We start from the raw sequence: 22,442 nt of genomic DNA, 5'->3' as shown, positions 1-22,442 counted from the left end.
TGGGACACATCAGATTGATGCTGGGACACATCAGATTGATGCTGGGACACATCAGATTTATGTTGGGACACATCAGATGTCTGTTGGGACACATCAGATGTCTGTTGGGACACATCAGATTGATGCTGGGACACATCAGATTGATGCTGGGACATCTAAGGATCAGATCTTTAAACAAAATCAGATAAAAATAACTGATCTCTCATTCACACCTGATTAGTGTTGAACAAAGACAAACATGTTGCCACATTTATTTTTACTTTTTAAACCTAAACTGTCACCTTTAAAAAAACAAAATTATCAGCAAGAGCCTAAAAAAAACCCTTAAGCTACAGTTTGACCAACATGACCTAAAACAGACAAACTTACCGTCAGAAACAGAAGCCTAATCAGAAACAAACTTAAGGTTGCGTTTCCATGGAAACGTGATGCTGTTGCCATGGCGCAGAGACACAAGGACTATTTTTGTCCTTAATGTGATAACTGCTGGCTAGCAGCAAACCTGGAGACATCCTTCCTTTTCAGCCTCTCCAGGATGTTGATATTTCAGGCTAACGGCTCCACGTGATCCGTTCCTCTCCTCTCAGGAAGGCTACAGACGAGCTCCGAGCTCCGAGCTCAGACTGGGTTATTCTCTGAGAGGAGCAGCGTTCAGATCGGGAGAGACACCAGACTTCCTCTCTTTCTGTTCCAACTCCTCTGAAAATGCTTGTTCCAGGCTTTCTTTCTGGGCTGAAGCTGGAATTTTGTTCCTCACTTTGGATAAAACCATCTGCTAAATCTGTGAATATAAATAAACCTGGACGACGAGGAATAACAAAAGTCTGGAAAAGTCACTCGTTTAAATTGGCTGCGAGCTATTAAGGATTTATTCGGGACATTTCTAATTTTCACCAACCTAATAAAAACCTCAAAGATCACACTTGAAGAGGAGTCTTATGATGATATAAAATAAAAAGATGGATATCATAAGAGAAGAAAATTATCTTTCTGTGGTAAAGCCTCAGAACCTGCTCACTCTCTGTTCCCTTTAAAATTAGAGTATTTTTAAGGCTCATTTTTAAAATATACTTTATTAAAGGACCTGTTTCAACTGGAAAAAATCCCATATTCTGTGAAATTACAGGTGAACGCTCAGCGCTGAGTGGCTGAAATTGAGTAGTAAAAGATAAAAGCAGCAAAAGGCTAGTTAAAGTATGTTACCTGGGTTTTATGTCAGACATCATAAATAAAAAGTAAGAAGCATTAAACCTGCAGCACGTAGAGCCCAACACCTGAGCCAAGCCCCGCCCCCTCCCACCCACCTTCAGCCTGTTGGTGCAATAATCTGAGGGACCGTTTTGACCTGCAGCAGCAAACTGCGACAGATTTAAAGGAGCAACAACAGAAAGAGGTTCTCAGATCAAAGGAAATCCTGAAGGGAACAAAACTGCTGCAGCATGACTGGAAACTCAACCAACCAGAGAGGAGAGACGGGGACGGGGACGGGGACAGAGACAGAGACAGAGAGAGAGGCAAAGACAGAGACAGAGACAGAGACAGGGACAGAGAGGGAGGCAAAGACAGAGACAGAGACAGAAGCAGAGACAGGGACAGGGACAGAGACAGGGACGGAGCGGCAGAGACAGAGACATAAGCAGAGACAGGGACAGGGACAGAGAGAGAGAGAGAGAGAGAGAGAGAGAGAAAGAGGCAGAGACAGGGACAGAGGAAGAAACAGAGACAGAGACAGGGACAGCAGTCTCCATGTCTCCGCCTGAATCAGTGGATGTTTAGGTTTTTACTGTAAAACCTGTCTGATTCAGAAAGACAAAAGAACAAAGAAAGAAATCAAACAGTTTGTACCTCGAGGAGCTTCACTCTCACTTTGTTGTAAGCTTTCAGCCAGCGGACCTTAGATGGAGAGCAGGGGAGCGGCCCGTCCTCAAACACGCTGGGAAAAGGCAAACGGACCATGAGCCCACATGAAGACGTTAAACAACCTTGTAGACAGGTAAAATGAATTTGTCTTTAAATGATAATAAAAAAATACCAGGTTTTAGTTTGCTCCTTGTTGTCCAGGGCTGGTTTGGGAGAGATGAACGAGGAGTCCTTCAGGTCTTTGTTGGATCCAGGTTCTGGCGGCCCGGTCACTTCTTTCTCAGGTTCTTCATCCTCGTTCCATTCAGATAAGTGGCTGTGGAGAGGGGGCCGAGGGTCGCTGGGGGGGCAGGAGCCCGGACGATGGCGATCCTCGGGTTCGGAGCTGAGCTGGGAGCTGACAGGGCTGAGGTTCCCAGACGAGTCGAAGTGGCAGCTGTCCAAGGGACTGAAGGACAGAGAGTCGGTTCAAAAACACTGTTCGGACGGAGTTAAGAGAATGAAAGGTTTTATCCCAGAATTTAAACTGCTTATTTACAAAATTACCAGCAATGAATTGTACTAAAAATAACAGATTCTTCTTAGCTTTGATCATGAGGAGATTGTTCAAATGTGAGGCGGTTAAATTTGGAACGAAACCTTTCAACTCAGTACAGTTAAGACACTAAGGCAGGGGTCTCCAATCCTGGTCCTCAGGCCACTATCCTGCAGGTTTTACTTGTTTCCCTGCTCCAAATCATCTCTTCATGTTCTGCAGAAGCCTGTTAATCACTCATTAATTCAAATCAGGTGTGTTGGAGCAGAGAAACAAGTAAAACCTGCAGGATGGTGGCCCTCGAGAACCAGGGTTGGAGACCCCTGCACTAAGGGGTAAACTAAAGAAGGAAAATATCCACAAAAAAGTAGAAAAGTCAAAGGACTTAGAAGGGTTAGGTGAATAAACAAAGCTTAAACAAGGTTTTTTTGCAAACCCAGTTATTTTTTCAAATCTAATGAATTTATTAGGAAATGTGTAAAACGAACCAAACAGAAACAAAACTAATGGTTCACCAGTGGCACAGGAAACAGGAAACGACTGAAAGCACTGTTTTGGGTCTCACATTTCCTCCAGCATGTTGTTTGCATATTTGAAATGCTAACTTTGTTATCATGCTCATTTCTATGAGATCTGGGTTTAAAAAAAACATTCTTTCCAATAACATTAAAGCATGGAAATTAAACTTGTCTTACAGCTGTGGAAAAAGCCGAGCTCAGACGGTAAAAAAGCCAACTCCCCGACTCAGAAGGACAGAGAGGTGCGACTGCCGGATGATTGAGACACCTAACGAGGAAAGTGGCTCGGTGCTTTAACCAGAATGATTTATTCAGTTTGGCTGTTTGCCAAATTACTTCTCACTGTTCCTTTTAGTCCGGTGTCCAGGCTGCCTCTGAGGTCTTTACTGCAGCTCCACCATAAATCCATCAGAATTTGATTCATTTAAACAAACTGGCTGAGACTTGGAAATGATTCAGAGAACTGCAGGGGACAGAGGAAGGAGGGGCTCAATAACCGCCTCACTGGTGAAAAGCTAATAAATAAAATCACTGGTTCCTTCAAACATTGTGCTTCCATCACTGTCAGGAAGCCGATAACTAAGCCTGCAGTATATTTACGCCTTTTCACGTGGATCACGAAACCTAAAATGGCAGATTTTCACTAACTGCTACGTGTTTACAGCTGCAGAATTATGATCCAGTTAAAACTAGAAGTCTGATTGTTTGAATGCTGTTCCTTTTTTTAGCTACTGTTTTTCATTTGACTTTTATTGCTATGCTTTTAGCATTTAGCTACAGTTGTACTGGTTTCAGCTTTTAGCTACGATTTTGCTAATTTTAGCTTTTATTTTGGTTTTTCTCATTATAACGTTTAGCAGCTGTTCTGCTAGTTTGAACTGTTTTAGCTGCTGTCGTGCCAGTTTTAGGCTTTCCCAGTTTTGTTAAATTTACCTGCTGTTCTGATGGTTTCAGCTTTCCTTCAGCTCGTTTTAACTTAAAATTTTCAGTTTCAGCTTCTTTAACAAATGTCTGCAGTCAGCGTTTAGACTGCATGTGTGCATATTTTTTATAGTTTTAACAGAGAGAAATAGGAAAAGGGTCCAAATAGACTAAATACGGATCAGCCACAACAATATGTCAATCTACATACAATATGTCACCTACAGAGCTCTGATTAGGTTGTGAAGGGACAAACATCCTCTAGAGCTGTCCTAAAATGTCTCATACTTTGACTTATTCATCCACAAAAATGTTCACACAAGTACCAAATGTTAAAGTAATGTCTACGGGACAAAACGGTGCTATGTTTTTACATATTGGGGGTCATAATGTTATGGCTGATTACTATAGGACAAATTTATGGGGAAACAGCAGGAAATGGGTCCATGTCTATCTAAAATAGTATGATAAATGAAAAAAGTCATTTATCATACAGATACTAGCCTTTTTGCAGCTTCCGCTGTCAATAGATCCTTTGGTTGATCTGTTCCCAGATCTGTGTGCCTGGTGTCAGCTGTGCTTACTTCACTCTTATCTAACTGGAATGATGTCATTAAGTTTGGTTTATCCAAACTCTCTGAAAGAGAACCTGAGAGAGAGGGGAGGCCAGACTGTGGCGTTTGTGCCAAGGTGTCACAGCTTCCTGTTTTCGATGTTTCTGTTGGTCCTTCTGTGTCACTGGCGTCTGCATCTTCGGTTTCTCCTGAACCTGGAGATGGTTTGTCAGAATCCGGCTCATCTAATTCCTCTGTAGGTTCTGGGCTTTCAGGCTGAGGTTGGGACGTGACAACATGAGAGCTGGATTCAGCTTTGGGAGGGTCAGAGGAGCCAAACATTGAACTCAGTTTCAAACCGAACACAGACGGCGCAGTTGATGTTTCCTGCTTTCCAGACAGCTTGTCTTCCTGGAAGATGCCAGCTGAAAGGCTTTTAAAGCCTGAAAGGAGATCAGTCTGATGATGCTGGGCCTTAGCAGCCGTGCCTGGACATGTGGTAGAGAAAAGGGATCCAATAGATGCTGAGCCATCAGTAGCTACAGACATAAAGCCAAATTTAGGGGCAGTCAGACTGGACATATCAAACATGCCCTTGGCTTCAGGGGTTGAGGAAGGTGCATCTTTAAGAGACTCTTCAGTACCAAATTCTACTGAATGCTTTATATTTTCTACATCTTCTACTGTTTTTATAGCAGATTCAATAAGAGAACTTTCTTCTGATTTGTCTTTTCTTTCTGCCTCTTTCACCAGGCCTTTTTCAGGTGAATCCTCAGTGCTTTTAACTTGTCCGTCTTCAGTTAAAGGTGCACTCTCTACATTTGAGGTCACAGTGCTCCCTGACTTAGTCACATTTAGGGAGGGATCATCTTGTCCAGGTTTTGTGTCGGGCTGCAGAGGTTCCTCAGACTTTGTCGCCTCTGAACTTTTGAACATACCGAATATGTCACTGGTAATAGATTCGGTTGCAATGCTACTTGGAAGGCCAAAAAATGAGCTTTTCTGTTGCTGTTGTTGTTGTTGTTGTGGCTGACGAGGTGAAGATCCAAAAAACGATCCAGGTGAGCTTGAAAAAAATCCACCAGTTGGTGATTTACTTGGTGCACTTGAAGAAGAAAACATCGACATGAAGCCAGAAAACGGAGCTGCTTCAGGGACCTTCTGCGGTCCTGGTTGTCTTGGCCCGGACATTCTTGGTCCAGCCATTCTTGGCCCAGCCATTCTTGGGGATCCCATGTGTGGTCCCCCCATTCTTGGTGCTCCCATTCTTGGTCTTGGAGGGCCAGGTGGTCTTGCCATGCCTTGACTAAGCTGCTGATGTGGTGGCGGGCCAGCCGGTGCTATTGCAGCGCTCCCAGGGGTTTTTTCTTCATTTGATGATAAGGCTACCGCTACAACAGCTTCATTTTCATGAGTTCTCTCCAACTCATGCTCAGGTTCTGTAGTAGCTTCAAGTTTTTGCTCAGGTGGTTCCGTTACAATTACATCAGATGAGAGTTTCAAGTCTCTCTCTGTTAAAAGTGAAGTTGTTTTCTCAGAATCAACCGTAGTTTCCTTTTCAAATAACCTTTCCATATCTGTGACCACCGTTTGTTCTTCACCAGCAATCTTTAAAGGTTCATTAGATAATTTTTCAATATCGTCAGCTGCTGTTTGTTGTTTAACAGAAACTTCTAAACCCTCTTTGGATGAATTTTCAGCAGCTGTAGCTGAAGGTTGTTTTTCTTCTTCATCCTCCAAAGGTTTCTCGGATGATTTTCCATCAACCGTGACTGATCTTTGTTCTTCACTAGAAACATTTAAAGTTTCCTCAAGAGACATAGTTGCATCTATAGCTGCTGTTTGTTCTTCAACAGCAACTTTCACAGCATCTTCAGTTTGTTCCTGCAACTCTGAATTTATTACTCCATCCTCAACAACAGGCTTTAATTCCTCCACATTAATATTAGTGCTTGAAGACATTTTAATAGGATCTGTAACATTCTCTGACATTTGGAAAGTGCAGTTCTTTTCTGATGGGTGACTGACCACAGCTACATCACCTTCATCAGGTGTGCTCTTAGTTTCTAAAACATCCGTTTGAGGTTCATCTTTTTGCTCGACTTCCAACACATCTTCTGTGTCTTTATTTTCACTTAAAATGTCTGACTGGGTCTCAGTGACTTCCTTTGGTGCCTCTTTCTCTGGCAAACTACTTGAAACATCTGATGTATCTGCAATAAAGGTTTCAACCATCACTGAAGAATTTTGGTTACAGGAAAGGTTTAATTGGTTTGTATTCTCTTCATTCATGTCTATTTGTGGAGCTGGTTGTTGAACAGAACTTTCTGTAGTGCCTTCTTTGGATGAATCTTGAACATCTTGACATGACTGTTCTACTTGCTCTCCTTGTAGCTCCTCTTTAACTGATAATGTGGAAGGAGGCCCCGATGGTACAGTTGTGACAGCTTCAGTATGGTCATCCTCTGCTTCTTTCACCAAAACCTCTGTGTCTGTGGATTTTACTTGGTCTGAAGTAATGTCTTCTTTAAGAGGAGCATTTTTGTCGGGCTCTGTTTTGGTTTCTTCCAAAAAAGACATTCCAAACAGTCCAAACCCAGTTTTAGATTTGTTGCTGTCAGAACTCCCTGCCAGGGAAAACACAGAAGACACTTTAAAACCACCATCTGAGTCAGCCGGTTTACAAACTGCAGGTTGTGCTTCTGATGTTTCTTGGTTCAGTCCACTAAACATCGAGAAGAGTCCTTTCCCTGAGCTCTCTGGAGCGCTGGGCCTTGGTGGTGTAACTGTTGGTGCAGGTGTACGTACTCTAGGTCCAGTTTGGGGTTGGGCACCTAGACTGCCAAACTTAGAAAACAAACCCGGGCTATCCTTATGTGTTGCAGAACCTGATAGAATCCCACCAAAAAGAGAAGATCCAGTGGAAGGTCCTCTTGGTGGGGGACCAGCACCTGGATGACCCTTGGGACTGGGTGGCTGTTGAAGTGGAGATGCACCAAACATGGAAAACAGGCCTTTTCCTGGAGGCTCTTTGGGTGGAGGACCTCTGGGTCGCACAGCTCCAGCAGCTGGACCCCTTGGACCAGATGGTGGCTGAACACTGGAACCACTGAACATAGAGAATAGACTTTTCCCCTGTGGCTCTTGTGGAGTGGACTGTGGCATTGTGTCTTTGTATTCAGGTGAAGAAGGAGCATTTGACCCACCAAACATTGACAGCAACCCTGTCCCAGAGGTGTCTTTGGTAGAAGAGCCAGGAAGAATGCCTCCAAGTATTGATAATCCAGTTTGAGAGGAGGTTTGTTGTGGGGTTGCTGTTGCTGTGGAATCACTAAACAGAGAAAATATACCTTTTCCAGCTTGCTCTTTAGTCTGTTCAGCCTTGGGTGGATCAGCTTGGACAGCTGTACCATCTTCCTTGGGGACAGCAATCTCCTCTGTGGGAGGGTTGATGGGAGTGGGCTCAGGTCCAGGAAGAGTGGCATCCTCTTCAGGTTTGTCTTGTAGATGTTGGGCTTCTTCAGCTGATTCTTTCAGAGTCAAGCTGTTAGGACACTGAACCATTTCAGGCAGTGCAGCTTCTAAATGTTTGTTTTCATCTTTGACGGATGGCTCCTCCACTGATTCAACACATTTTGGTGTTTTTTCAACAAAAGTTAGGTTTTCATCCTGGCAAGCCAGTTCACTGAGAGGTTTGATGACCTCAATTGGTGCTGTGTCTGAAGTTGATATGTTTATGTCTGTTGAAGTAAGCTGAAGTTTCAGTTGGTAAGGCAGATTAGTCTCCGACTTTACTTCAGTATTTGGGGAGGTAGCACCTGTAGCTGAGCTTTTTTCAATCAAGATGTTCTGAGAATCTTCCACATTTGCATGTGTCTGATCTGCGGTGGGCAGTGGTGTCTTTGGATAGCAGGTCTTGACATCATCTGCAGATATTTCAGTAGATTCTTTGATGATACTGCTTTCTTCAGCACTAGCATCTTTAGATTTATCTGCCTTTGCAACAATAATATCAGGTAAAACTTCATTTTGGTCCAGTGGTTTTTCTGCATTAGGAGTTACATCTTCAAAAGCACCAACCTCTGTGACATCAGGTTTGCTACATTCACTCATTTCAAGTTCATTCGGCTCCTCTTCTGGTGAACTTGCTGCTGAGACAAAAATGTGAGGTAGTCTAACATAAGGTTTTGGCTCACTTGGTTCATTTTCTATACCAAAAGGAGGCATGTCTGGGGAATTAATGCCAATGTAGATCGAACTTGGTTGTCTGCTTTTTTCTTGTGGTTCATTGGATGTAGAAGGAACCTTACCCAGTCCAGTACTGACATTGATAGATTGTGTGGATATAGTTAGTTTAGTCTCATCTGAAACTGGCTGTTGTGACGTGTCTGATTTAGATACAGTCACTTCATTTATCACAATTGCTTTTGATGCAGGCTCTGGCAGTGTTTGTGAAATTTCTGCTGAGTCATCAACAGTTTTACTTCCTTTATGTAGTTTGTTATCTGGCAGTTTAATTGGGGATGTTTCAGGAATGGGCCATTCTTTCTCTGCTGTATTGCTGACTGTGCATACATTTATTGTTGCCTGTGGTTGTTCACAGTCTTGAGAAAGAGATGTAGGCTTACATGAATACAGTGGCAAATCACTGGTAGAAGTGTCCACCGGTGATGCTTGTTGGCTTTCATTATTTAAAATCCAACCTCTGGGTTCAGTGATTAGTGGTACTTTTGGAGCCAACTCAGTCTGCATGGCTGCAGATTGATCTTTAGATAAATCTGATGATGAAATTACTTTACTTTGAGGAGTCACTGGTATAGATTCAATATTACCGTGCACAAGTGTTGTTGTACAAGATGGCGAACTTGACACAAAGGAAGTTTGTGCCTTTGAGATAACTGATTGTTTTGTTTTATCAATATGGATAACTGGGTCAAATGTATCCTGCCTAATGGCTTGCATTTGTGGCGGAATATCTCCTTTACTGTGGTCCACAGATTTAGACACAATCTTGGCATGGTGTGAAATAGGAACAGGTGGATTTGCACCTTCAGATTGTGCATTCAAACCACTAAATAATGAAATCAAACCCTTGACAGAGGAGGATCCTGCTGATGTTAATGGTACCAGTGGTTCAGATCTGAAACTCTGATCCTGACCACTCCTTTGTATTGCTGGCATTGAAGTGGGTTGTGATAAAGGTGCATAAACTTGAGAAGCACCCTGAATTGAATCCATGTTAGCTGAAGGTGAGGTCGGTGTGTGCTGATGCTGGGCAGTAATGTGTTGACTTAAGTTGGCTGGTTTTGAAAGCTGAAGAGGCCCTTTTGCATAATAGACTGCATCTGAAGTGCTTTGGCTGTGCACAGACTGTACAATTCCAGGTGGGAGAGAAGAATCAGTTATCTGCCGGTCATCTGCTCGCTGAATATTCAAACCAGACTTAGCATTCAAAGACAATGTGGCGGTAACAGTTTGGGATCCACTAAACAGGTGCTGGGTAGAGGAAGGAACAGATGACTGACTGCCTTCTTCAAATTCCTCAGTGCTCCCACAGCTGTCTACAGTTGCCTGCTTTATAAGAATTTTGGGTCTTCGGGTCAGGTCATGCTGACCAGTTGTGTCTTGTTTTTGCAACTTTAGTGTCTTTGGCTGAGAAGTTGCCATTTCCACACCAGAATGCTGGAAATACTGTTGAGGATCTGAATGTTGAATTGGGAGCTGAGGTTTGCTTGGAAAGATTTGTTCAGGTTTATATGATTTATCATGTATGCTGCTGACTTGTTGATATGCACTGTCCTGTATGGTCTTTGGGGCATAATGCTGAAGAGGCTCCATTCTTCTTTCAGTTGGAACCAAATTTAAAAGTGAAGAATCTGCTGGTTCAGGGTGTAGTCCTGTTCCCGCCTGTATGTAATGTGTTCTGGGTTGGGTGGTTGCTTGTTTGCCAGATGAATAGTCCATGTATGACTTTTGAGTTTGAGAAGACTGGGACTCGTTTTTGACCTCCATAACAGCGTTTGCAGGTGTGTATTGTTGCAGATGGTGCTGAGATGGGACACTAACACGAGAAGTAAAATCCTTTGCATTTTGATGATCAGATGTTGTTTTGTTTTGAAGATCCACAGTTAAGTCAACAATACCTACAGATGTTTTCTTATCTAACTGCTTTTTAGTTGGCATTTTTTCAGAAATGTCTTTCTTTACTTTTATATTAGTAAAGTTCATAGGCTCTCCATCTTTTAGTTCAGTTTGATTTTTTGAAAGAGTACTTGTAGTTAGGCAGTCTTTTGCTGAAAAATCTATGGGCTTATTTTGTTGCTGTATGTCCCTAAAGGTTGTGTTAGACCAAGAAAATACCTTATTGACGTGAGAAGTGGATATCTGTCTATGAAGGGGCTCAGTTGTGTTGACTCCAGCCATAGTTTGTCTTTTTTGTTGACATGCAGAATTCTCCACTATGAGCGGTACACCAGCAGAACAACTCCTTGTCACCTCTGCCTTGTGTCTGACCAATGGTACAACGTCAGAGGATAACATAAAGGAGGCCATTTCAGGCTTTTTCTGTTTGAAGTTTGGAGACATGTCTAGGGAGTGTCTGATGGAATTGGCAGGTGCTGATGATTCTCGACTTTGGACAAATCCTTGGATCGGTTTCTGTGATTCCACCATTCTTATCTGTTGTCTTTTAGGATGCTCCTGGGGGTGGTGTGTCTCCACAATTAATGGGACACCAACAGACTCTTCATGAGAATATGCTAAACTCGATCGTCTTGTTTGAACCAGGGATACTGGATCTGAACTGTGGACCACTGTCTCAGGTTTGGATGCCTTTGTGGACATATCCAATGTGTATTTAACAGAGTTTGCTGGAGCTGTACTGAGGGACTGTGCCTTGTCAATGGACTGGGAAACTCTTGAGCATAGCATAAGCATATTACTGCGGAGTGGATGCTGTGGAACAGTGACAGTACCGGCCATTTCCACATTTTGCACAGGGGTCGTGTTTGGAAATTGCATTTGGTTTGTTGATTCCAGATGAGTCTGCTCAACTATCAGTGCAATCCCAACAGAATCTCTCCTGGCAGCTTCTCTCGCATTTGGCTTATTGACAAGTGGAATTGCTTGATCTGAAGCACACTCATCTTTGGGCACTATTTTCCCCAGATTTGCTTGACATGGCTTGGGTGACATATCCAACACTTCTGTAGTGGTATATTCTTTTGAAGCAAAAGGCTCATGTGTTTGTTTTGTGACTGATAACTGTGAAGGTAACTGAACTAAGGCCCCATTTTTGCTCCGCCAAGATTGTCGTTGAGTCATAACAGAGTCCGAGTCACAATTAAGCTGATTATTAAGCCCCTGCTGTGTATTAGTGAGGACACTCTTAGAGGAGCTACTCACATTTAGATCCATTTCCACTGAGGTGGTGAAAGGCTTAAAAGTAATTTCTTGTGTAGCTGTTACTGAGCAGGTTACTTCCTTAACGGTTGGTGAATAAATGTACCCAGCTTTACTCTCTGGTGACACTGCTTTATATGTCAAGTCAATGGATTCTTGACGACTTAAACTTTGGTCTGCCTCAACAGAAGCCAATGGTTTCCTCCTGGTCAATGACATTGCCTCACAGACAGAATTGTTTGTTGGAACAATGGTTTGCTGCATTTGCTGTGTTGTTGTCTTGACAGACATATCTAGTGAGGCTTTAATTGAGTTTGGTGGTGCAGAGATCTTCTGATATTGTTGAGCTTTTTCACTTGACGGGCAGGAAACAGATGTAGATATTGGTGTTTTTAAGTTACTGTGAATCTGTTGTGAAAGACCAGTTGGTGAACTCTGCTGCGGAATGTCTACTTGTTTTCTCATCATAGGGCTCGGCAGGGAGGAGGTCAGTACAGATTGTATTGACTCAGTTTTAGTGGTTTGTTTAACACCTTTATCAAGATTGGAGACTTTACTGGAAACATGTACAGCTCTAGAGCTTGTTTTTTCTGATGTGGTGTTCGCGTTACAACTCTTTGGTAATACGAAAGATGTGGGCGTCAGCTTGACAGAGGCATCTGCTGCAACTTTGTCAGAGATATGGAGATTGGTTTGTTTTGTTTGTGCTTCTTTAGATGCACTGTAGAAGGATGGAAGTTGCCGAGTATGGACTGAAGAATGTAAATGGCTAATTTCAACATCTGGCCTGGACAAACTTCTTGTTGATTGGTTTTGCTGGTCAACTACTCTACACTGCTTGGTCTGAGACATGTCCTGTAATGCACTCACACTGGCACATTCTGATTTTGGCCATTCAACTTCCTCTTCCTCGGTTTCTTTAGTTAGATCTACAGCAGTTACAGTGTCACCAGTAAAGTCCAAACTTGTCTCAGAATCAACCTGCTTTTTTTCTTTGAATCTTTTCAACTTGTACTTTGTACAGTCAACAATCTCGTTCCTCTGTGTAGATTTGACACTGGCTTCAGTGTCTTCTTTTGGTTTGTCATTTTTGCTTTTGCTCACTGTGGCAGAAAAATCCAGAACTTTATGGCATATTTGAGAGGTACCCGGAGGGAAATGTGATGTCTGATTTTTGTTGTAAAGGTAAGCTTCACCATACTTATCTGAAGTGTCATTCAATATGTGTAACTGTGGTTTCAGCTCTTTAAAAGAATCTTGTGGTTGTTTTTGAGACTGAGAGCATGTTTGAGTCACTGCTGGAGACCTGTTTTCTGTGACAATGCTCCTGTTAGCTTGAGGTAATACTCTGGGTTTATCTGCTTGAGACGACTGCCTGGTGAGATGGGGTCTCTGTGAGGAAATAGACGGTAAAGTTGAAGATGTTTTGGCTAAACTCGCAGTAGCTGCGTCTGTTGCGGGAGCTGGAGACGTACTTGTCAAACTGACAGTTGGTAGTGTTGGCAGTCTCCTTCTCAACTCTACTTGTCCTGGTAATTTTGAAGTTGATGGGGTATTAGCCATTATGTTTGAGGTCTCTGAAAGCTTACTAGACACAGATGTTGATGGCAGTGGTTTAGGTTTACTTGCATCAGTGTTAGTGGATTTTCCAATGATTCTTGAAGGTATGGAGCTTGCCTTTTGTCTTGATTGGTCGGCATGTGCATCATCTACATGTGCAATCCTGATTTCAGGAATAGGGCATGGCTTGCTATGAAAGATTTGTCTTGAATAACGAGTAGGAGAAGATGCGAGCACATCTTTTAGACCTTGATTTTTCCAATATGGCCCTCCATGCCCTCCCTTTAGAGACCTCAAACTAAAATCTGCTGCTTCCATTAGCTCTTCTTGAGGAGTGTGAGTGTTTTGTATGGACTCCACATTTATCTTTTTAAGCTTATACACACTAAAGTCAACGGGTTGCTCCGCTTGAGAAGATATAGACTCCTGAAACATTTGAGAGAAGCTTTCCAAATTCATGTTCATAATTTTTTCACCTTTTTTTAGAGCAGATGTCAGGTTTATGGGTGCGTCAGGTTGCAATAAGGTGTTCGGCTGATTGTCAGGGGCCCAGAAGCCTTTACTATCATCGTTGATGGGGATTTTAAAACCACAAAGGGTCACTTTGTCAGTTTCTCTTTGTTTCAAAATCTTAGCAATATTTTCAGTGATATTTCCTAGAGTTTGCATATTCTCTTCTGTAGCACAGGCATAGAGGTGCCTTCCTGATTTATCGGTTAAAAGAGAATAAATGTAACTTCCATCTGTGTAAACATAATATCCACAGTCTCCTGCTTCAGCTGGCCACCACAATCCTTGATCTAATAGTGAAAGCCATTGTTGGTACCACTCAGAATCCTCAAACAGCATGTCTTCATCTGCATCCCTTGCAATTCCTGCAGACCTGCTTAAATCCAGAGCACTGCGTCTTAAGTCAACAGGGCTGGTTTTTGTTGCAAGTCTTTTCAAAAACTCAGTGGCTGATTTCAAATCAAAGTTTTCATCTTGTAAGTAACTGTTAGCAGCATCAGCTTTGCTGAATCCTTGTGCATTGCATTCTGCAAGGGATTGACATCGGCTTAACCTTGTCTTTGACTTTTCCATGGAAAGATTTATGGCACTGCCTCTTGCAAGCCATGGTGTTCTATTCCTAGTAAGGTCATTCAAATGATCACAGCTACTCCAAGGTTTATCGTTTTTGCAACTCATATCAAACAAAATAAGATCTTCACCTGGGTCCAGGAAGCGATTTCGGCATTCAAACAGCTGGGCAGCAGCATCCCTCCAAGGATGAGAGGGTACATTGAAGCCAGTTATATCCATATCTTTAGGATTTAACCATATGTGATTCTCCCATTGAGGTGCTATAACTGTGGGTGCTACGTGTCCCTGGTATGTCGGATTACCAACCTGGACTTGGGTAGCATAAGCTTCGGCTTGGATATAATCATTGAGTTGTTGCCACAGTAGAGCTTCTATCAGACACTGATGGTCATATAGCTCTGGTGGAATAACCCCATGTTCTGTAAAGTTGTATAAGAGGTCTTTATAACCATACTCATTTGCTGTCCCATACAAGAGACGCTGGATTTCCTCAAGATAACGCTGTGTTGGAGAAGCTGTAGGATCTTGCATCACTTGTGAATGCAGATTAATTTCACTATCAACAACTGGATTAACTGAACTAGAAGCAGTTGTAAGTGTCGCTGTACTTGAAGGAAGATCCTCTTTACTTTTTGGCACTAAACTATTAAGAGTGAGACTTTCCTTGCCATGAGCAGAAGGGTTATTGTCTCTTTTGAAAATGCTGGAGAACAAACCAGGAGATGAGCTGTCCGTGCTGGTTTTTGACTCTTCGTCTGCAGGCTGAGATGTTGGTGGCTGCTGTATTTTTGACTGTGGTTCTTCTGTGACACTAAAAAGACCTGAGAGAAAACCTTTTTGAGGTGGACTTTTTGATTCCTTATCGGCGCATGATTCTGGAAAGGACTGCACCTCCACTGGTTTAGTTCTATGAATCTGCGGTCTGCCCTGACCTGCACGTGGCTGCTGTTGTTGCTGTGCTGTCTGAGGGCTTACCTGATCAACAGGTGAAGGGGACTGTTCTACAGTAGCTGAAATTTTGTTTAATAGCCCAGAGAATAACCCCCCAGATTCAGACTGAGTTGGATTTTGCTCTGATTTTACAGCTGGAGGAGGTTGACTTGGCTGTTGTTGCTGCGGTGCATCGTCACCAGATGCAAGCTTAAGGATACCTGAAAGAAAGCCGCCAGTTTGACTAGCCTGCTGGGTTGATGTTTGTTCAGGGCTTCTCATTTTACTTGGTGGTTGTTGTTGTTGTTGTTGAGGTGGTGACTGTCCAAACAGACCAGATAAGAATCCTCCCTGCTGACTGGTTTGAGATGGCTGTTGGCTGGAAGGTTGTGCAGGTTTATTAGTCTGCTGAGAACCAGTCTGTGCACTGGGCTGTTGTGGTGCATTATCATTAGAAGCCAACTTATTAAAAAGTCCTGACAATAATCCACCCTGCTGAGGTTCTGGTGCAGAGGCAGCAGGTTGTGGAGGAATCTGGTTTTGCCTCCGGAGAGGTTGTCTGTTACCCTGTTGGGGTTGCTGCTGGTTTGGATGATTAGCTGGAGGATGCTGCTGAGCTGGAGTGTTAGAGCCTGCTGAAAACAGCCCTGAGAGAAAGCCTCCCTGTTGATTGGGTGGTTGCTGAATCGTTCTGGGTCCTGGTCTTTGTGCCTGTTGCTGAGGTGGCTGACTCCCGATCGTAGACTGTGGCATACCTACATCTGCAATTTTGTTAAATAATCCACTAAGCATCCCTCCAGGACCACCTGAGGACTGCTGTGGAGGCACTTGGTTTTGTTGCTGCAGGTGTGGTTTATCACCTGGTTGTTGATTTGGTTGGTTCTCAGATCTGACACTCTGCGGTTGGCTTTGTGAGGGCTGGGAGGGGGTTGTAGGACCAGAGTCTTGTCTACCAATTCCAAACAGACCAGACAGCAAACCTCCTTGACTGGGAGATGTTTGCTGGGGGGATGGTTCTGAAAGTTTTAGCAAACCTCCAAATAATCCAGTGGGTTGAGGCGTTGGTGTTGCTTTTAGAGGTGTTTGTTCTGCTGCTGGCTGCTGATCTGAGGCTTCTGGTTGATCCTTGTCAGGAGGAGAACCTTCTGTTGAACCAAACTTAAACCTTGACAAAAGCCCGGGTGATGGAGCAGAAGGAGCTGCACTTTGACTCAAGTTTTGTTCAGGTCTCTCTGCTTTTGTTCCTTGATCATCTGACTCCTGATTCGATGGAGTTTGTTGAGACCCAGGGTGGACTATTGTGTCTGCAGCTTTTTTCAAAAACCCTGAAAGGAGTCCCTGTCCTTGAGCTGGAGTTTGGTCAGATTGGTCACCTGGTGATGTTGACTGACTTGTAGAAGCTGAAACAGTATCAGATGCTAACTTTAGAAATCCCGACAACACTCCTGGTTGTTGTGTGGCTGAATGTTGTTGTGTTTGGGGAGAAGATTGGGAAGGTGGTGAAAAGAAGCCAGAGAACAGACTACCCTGATGAGGATGACTTTCCCCTTCAGTAGTTTTCTTCTCAAACAAATCTGTTGGGCCTATTTTTAACAACCCGGACAGAATTCCTTGAGTCTGTGAGGTTTCTGGTTGTGATTTGCCTTCTATGACTTTGGGAGGACCTTCATCTCCAGACGTGACATTTGTTTCTGCTAGTGGTTGATCCTGAAAGGGTTGTTCTCCACCGGAGTCTGTGCTCTTTGATGGGTCGGGGGACACTTCTTCAGGCTCAGTTTGACCAAAAGGTTTGGTTAGAGTTACAGTGGGAGTCATTTGTTTTGTTGCAGGTTCCTTGGCAGGGTCACCTGGAACAACCTTAAACAGGTTGGAAAACCATCCGGTTCCTGTGTTTCCTTTTGGCACACTTTCAAGGAAAGCAGCCCGGCCTGGAGAGGGAGATCTTGCAGGAGTAGGCGATAAGCTATTTGAGGTGTCATTAGCATCTTCCCCTGGTCCAAATTTAAGAATTCCTGACAGCACACCCCCATCCACTTTTGGTTGGGTTGTCATGGAAGCATTTTCTGAGAAAAAGGGGATTTTTAACTTGCTTCCTAAAAATGACTCCTCTGCGGGCTTGGTGTCAGGCTGTGAGGAACTTTCTGGAGGAGCGTGTGATATAAGGGTAGAGAGAGATTTCTTAAAAGGACTGAAGAATCCTGTTTCCTCTGAGCTGCCCTCAGGTTTGACTTCAGCAGCTGCAGTTCCTCTCTGCTGAAGATCCGGAAGCTCACCAGAGGACTCGGTCTCTGGAAGAAGCTCTACTGACCCACTTCCTGTTTCTTGGGAAAGCTCAATTGATCCACTTCCTGTATCTGGCAGAAGATCAACTGATCCACTTCCTGAATCTGGCCTGTCTGTTTGTGAGCCATGTGGATTAGGACTGGTAGATCCTGATCCCTGCTGAGATTCTTTACTTGCAGCAGATTCTGAGGGCTGAGGTGACGGCTCTCTAGACGTTGGTGTACTGGAAAAAAGTCTCATAGGACTTAGCCTTCCTAACAAAGATTCAAACCCAGCTGTGGATTGGTTGCCAGCCTCTGTGCTGACGTGTGAGGGAGTCTGATTGGGATCAGCTTGTCGGCTGGGTTCAGAGGACTGAAAAGGCAGAAGAGACTGAAGAGAAAACTTCTTCTCTGCCGTGGGCTCCTGACAGGCAGGCGGTACTACAGCCACTGGGGGAGAAGTACCGCCGCTTTTGGGAATAAATGCAAGCAGCTTTGAAATGCCTGATTCTGGCTGGAGGGATGCTTGGGAGGTAGGTGGTTCTGTTGCAGCAGGAGCCTCCGAAACGTCAGGATTAGCTTTAGAGATCAGTGAGAGCAGCTTTGAGATCCCAGAATCAGACGGTGATGGTTGAGGGGAGGGAGCTGAACCGGGGGCTTCTACCTCAGTGGGAGACTTTGATCCTGTGATCGTACTGAACAATGAGCTCATTGCATTTTTCACTCCACTTATGCCTTGTTCAACAGAACTCTCCTCCTTTACTTCAGGGTTATCACCGTCTCCTGGTTGCACAAGTTTAGCCTCAGCTGGCAGAGCTGGGAGTTTTCTTCTAGCTGGTTTGGGCATGGACTCATATTTGAGGATCTCCTCCTCTTTTACAGCCAAGTAGTGAGACACAGAGTGAACTAAGCTCCTCAGTTCTCCTATTGGATCTATAGATTCATCATTTGGTTCCTCCGGAGGAGACAACAGAGGATCCTGATCATAACCCTGTCCTCCAAAATACGACATATATTTCCCAGGATAGTAGTAGCTCTCGTATTCCAAATTAGCATCTCCCTCTGTGAATGTCAGATCCTCCAGCTCCTCCTCAGACCCAAACGAATACTGCATCTCATCTGAACCTATGGAGTTGTATTCAGTTCTCCTCCTGATCCCTTCAGCCTCCTCTCGAGCAGCTTCCTCCTCACGGAAAGCTGCGTAGTTCTCCAGTGTGTCTTCTAAAGCGGTTTTGGCCCACAGCCTGGTCTTGTAAAGTAGACTTTCTGTGTCTGTCGGCTGCCGTAGCTGCTTGACTGATGGAATTATGTCAATTTCAGGGGGAGACGTTTCATCCTCAAAGCTGCCAGCTTCCCTGTAAACTAATCTTACTTCCCCGCTGCCAAAGCCACGCCTCTTTCTTTGTGTCTCGTCGTTTGTCTCCAGCGTGTCCTCCAGGGAAAGTCTGTCACATTCCACCGTCTGATAAAACCTGCTGCCTTTCGACTCGCAGCTGTCACTGATTCTGTAGATGATGCTTTTATCTTCATCCTCCCACAGTTTCTGCTCAGAATCTAAATAGTCGTCCAAGACGCCCGAGTCAGGCACTTTATATCGACTCTCCCAGTCCTCCACACCCATACCTGAGTCAACGGGGATTATCCCAACCCCCCCCCTACTGTTTGATCTCCTAGATCTGAGGTTAAAAACAAGGTGTCATGCATGATGCAAAGAAAGAAAGAAGGAAAAGAAAAAGAATTAAACATGCATTCAAACCATAGATCAGTCAATGAAAAAAATCATGTGAGGGAAAAAATGTAGAAGCAAAATTTATTTGTTTAATAATATGTCAAATGTAATGATTGTTTCTTTTCCAAAAGTGGTACTTTGTCCTAAAACCAAAAGAAGATAAAGTTTTAACATTATTTTGACAAACTAAGAGGCTTGATATTAGTATTTTTTGATAGTTTGGTAGAAGATGTTTGATGGTAAAATCCATTCTTCGAAGCCGTTACCTGGTTGGCCTGACGTCTCTGTAGTCCAGCTCGTAGCTTTGGACCGAGTCCGACTCCCTGGACAGCCTGCGGTGCTGGACTCTGCGTCCGATGGGGTACTGGTGGACAGAAGAGTTCGTCTGGGAGGTGTTGTGGAAGCGCGGCGGCCTGTTGCCAGTTTCACTGCGGTAATCACTGTCCCGGTCATCCACAGCACTGTCGGGGTCATCGAAGGCTGGGTCGAAGGCGACACAAACGGGTCAGTTAAACGATTTTACAAGAAATCTCTTAATCTTCAACAGACAAGAAACGGAGGAGCGCTGCTTTTCATCCCAGAGACTTTAACTCAGACTGTCTCAGAACGAGGAGGGACAACGTCTGAGATGTCCTGATCTGTTAGCACCTGATGTGTTGAGGATAACTGTTACCACCTGTTACAGCCATTTCAGGGATGGCTAAGGTGGCCATCTTGAATTTGGTTGATTCCAAAAGTTAAACCAGCTGTAGATCTGCATCCAGTGATGAGTTTCATTAAACTCAATTCAGTGGTGCATGAGATATTTTGCTAACAGATAGATAAATGAACACACACACACACAAAGCAAAAACATTCTTGCTTTCACCTTCAGCGGTTGATAAAATGTGATTCATTAAAAAGTAACCACAGAAGAAACGGCTTCCTAAGAGCCTGAAAGGATGGAAAGAAATCCTCCAGAAGACAACATTTTTTAACAAACAGCGCCCTCTAGTGGTCGCAGATGAACATTACACACAGAGAGACACTGAGCTGAAACTTTTCTCAACCAGAGGTCACATGACTTAAAATGAAGAGAAAATAATGAACCTTTACACAAACTGGTCTTTTATGTTTTTAAAGAAATAGAAAAGTCAGTCCTGCACCATGCAAAGATGGAGACAACATTAAAAACAAAAAACAAAGATCCTCTATACGTACTTTGCTGGTCACTCCATCCAAAATAACTCCAACTGCCTGCAGGCGTGGAGGAGAGTTTACAGAGAAGAAACGTGAGCTTTAATCAGGAGGAATGATGGCTGAATGAGGATGGACAGTGGAGGGGAACGTGTAAAACTCAACGACAGCGATAACCACGGGAGGCAGATGAGTGAAGTGATGAGATGAGTTTCACGTTTACGAGTCATCAACGACATGAAGAAGAAACGGAGAAGGGAACCGCTGCAGCTGCTGCACAAAACTCTGATGTCACTTTGAGCTAAAAAGGCTTGTTTTATTTCAAAGCTGTGCGACGAGATACTCCATCAGTGATCAGTCTGATAAATAATCCTGCTGATGAGTTATCATTACAGCAACAAAAAGGAAAGTTTCATGTTTTAAATGAAGGCAGATCTTTAAAGCTTTTAAACTTTCAGTCACAGCTAAAACACACAGATGAATGAATTATGTCTGAACCAATTTGACAGGTTATTTATAATTTTATTAACATTTATATTCTGTGACTTACAGCACTGAGACGGCATAGATGCTGTTCTTCTTCTCTGAACGTCTCCTTGTAACGGATACTGATGTGAGACAAAAGGAGAGAAAACATGTTTTTAAATATTCTCTGCTGTTTCAACCTCTTCTCGTCAGCAGGTGGCAGCAGAGAGCCAATCACTCCACATCACAAAGAAAGAAATAAAAAATAACATAAAACTATTTAATTAAAGGAGAAAGTTACAGGAAGAACTAATGAGAGCTAAAACCTATATAATTCTTTTATTATTTAGCATTTAAACCAGATCAGATTGTGCTTTTGATGCTAATATTCTTATTTTTTTATTGTTTCTACAGTTGTTCTTTCACTCCTACAGCTTTTTTTGCTGTTTGTATTTTTTTACTGGGCCTTATACAGTTCATAAATTTGAATTTATTTAAACTGTGAGGTTTAATTTTAATTTGTTTACAACCTTCTGAATACATACAGACAATGTTAATAACAGTTTAAACAAGTAAGAAGTAGTTTGTATCAAGGGTGGAAATTAAAAATTTTGTCAAAATTTTTACCAGCCACTCAAATATTTTACCAGCCACTATTTTATGTTGTGACAAAAAGTTATTTCATATGATGATGATGATCGAGGTAGGTCGAAGCAGTTGTGGTGCAACTGCAAATTGCAAAAGTTACCAGGGGGGAACCAAATATTTCAGCTGTCTGAAATAAACGGTTCCCCCTCTAAAACATAAGGACAAAAATAATTTACCAAGCAACTGGAGCACATTGCTGCCCCCTATATGTAAAGAGGACAAATAACACCTTTTCTGTTCAAATTGCCAACCCGCCACAGTGACGTGTGTGTTGATCAAATTCACCCGCCGCTTCAAATATTTACCCGCATTTGGCCGGTGGCGGGTGCTAATTTCCACCCCAGGTTTTTATCCCACCTGGCTTCACCTTTAGAGGTCGTCCCACTACTTTTTAAAAACAATTAAACAGAAACTGCTTTTAAGATTTTATTTGTATGATTATAAATTTAACCATAACAACCTAAAGTCTGCGTTTCCAGGACTTCCCGTCTGCAGAGGATCTCACCTCGTCGTGGATCTGCATGGTGTTGATCCGCTCCAGTTTACTGGTCCAGTACTGGGCCTCGTCCTCCGGGATGTCTGGACAGAGGAGACAGACGAAAGGGACAATAAGAGGACGGGACGGACTGGGGGACGGCGTGAGGACAGAACGTAAACTGGAAAGACAGCGTGAGCCCCGAGTGAATTCACTGACGTCTGTTAGAGGAACTATCAACAAAAAACAACAAACCAGCAGCTAAAACTGGAGCTAAAAAGTCTGCCTGCCTGTCTGTCTGTCTGTCTGTCTGTCTGCCTGCC

General features: G+C 43.4%; 1 protein-coding gene across 2 annotated transcripts in view; it reads right to left on the bottom strand.

The window, feature by feature from the left end:
• The window catches only part of LOC108244537 (protein unc-13 homolog B), a 133,321-nt gene that overhangs the window by 84,310 nt on the left and 26,569 nt on the right, over positions 1 to 22,442 (bottom strand). Inside the window, exons 6-11 of one of the 2 annotated variants that reach the window (XM_017430826.3) lie at positions 22,150 to 22,223; positions 21,082 to 21,139; positions 20,556 to 20,591; positions 19,622 to 19,835; positions 2,033 to 2,308; positions 1,846 to 1,933 (exon numbers count right to left, since the gene is read on the bottom strand). In XM_017430826.3, coding sequence (XP_017286315.1) covers positions 1,846 to 1,933; positions 2,033 to 2,308; positions 19,622 to 19,835; positions 20,556 to 20,591; positions 21,082 to 21,139; positions 22,150 to 22,223 — 746 coding nt within the window. The remainder of the gene's footprint in view (positions 1 to 1,845; positions 1,934 to 2,032; positions 2,309 to 19,621; positions 19,836 to 20,555; positions 20,592 to 21,081; positions 21,140 to 22,149; positions 22,224 to 22,442) is intronic. The other variant, XM_017430827.3, reaches the window with a different exon arrangement.

This window comes from Kryptolebias marmoratus, linkage group LG1 (genome assembly GCF_001649575.2).
Source record: "Kryptolebias marmoratus isolate JLee-2015 linkage group LG1, ASM164957v2, whole genome shotgun sequence".
Lineage (NCBI taxonomy): Eukaryota > Metazoa > Chordata > Actinopteri > Cyprinodontiformes > Rivulidae > Kryptolebias > Kryptolebias marmoratus.
The sequence above is the reverse complement of the archived record's forward strand: the minus strand, read 5'-3'. Positions and strand labels throughout refer to the sequence as shown.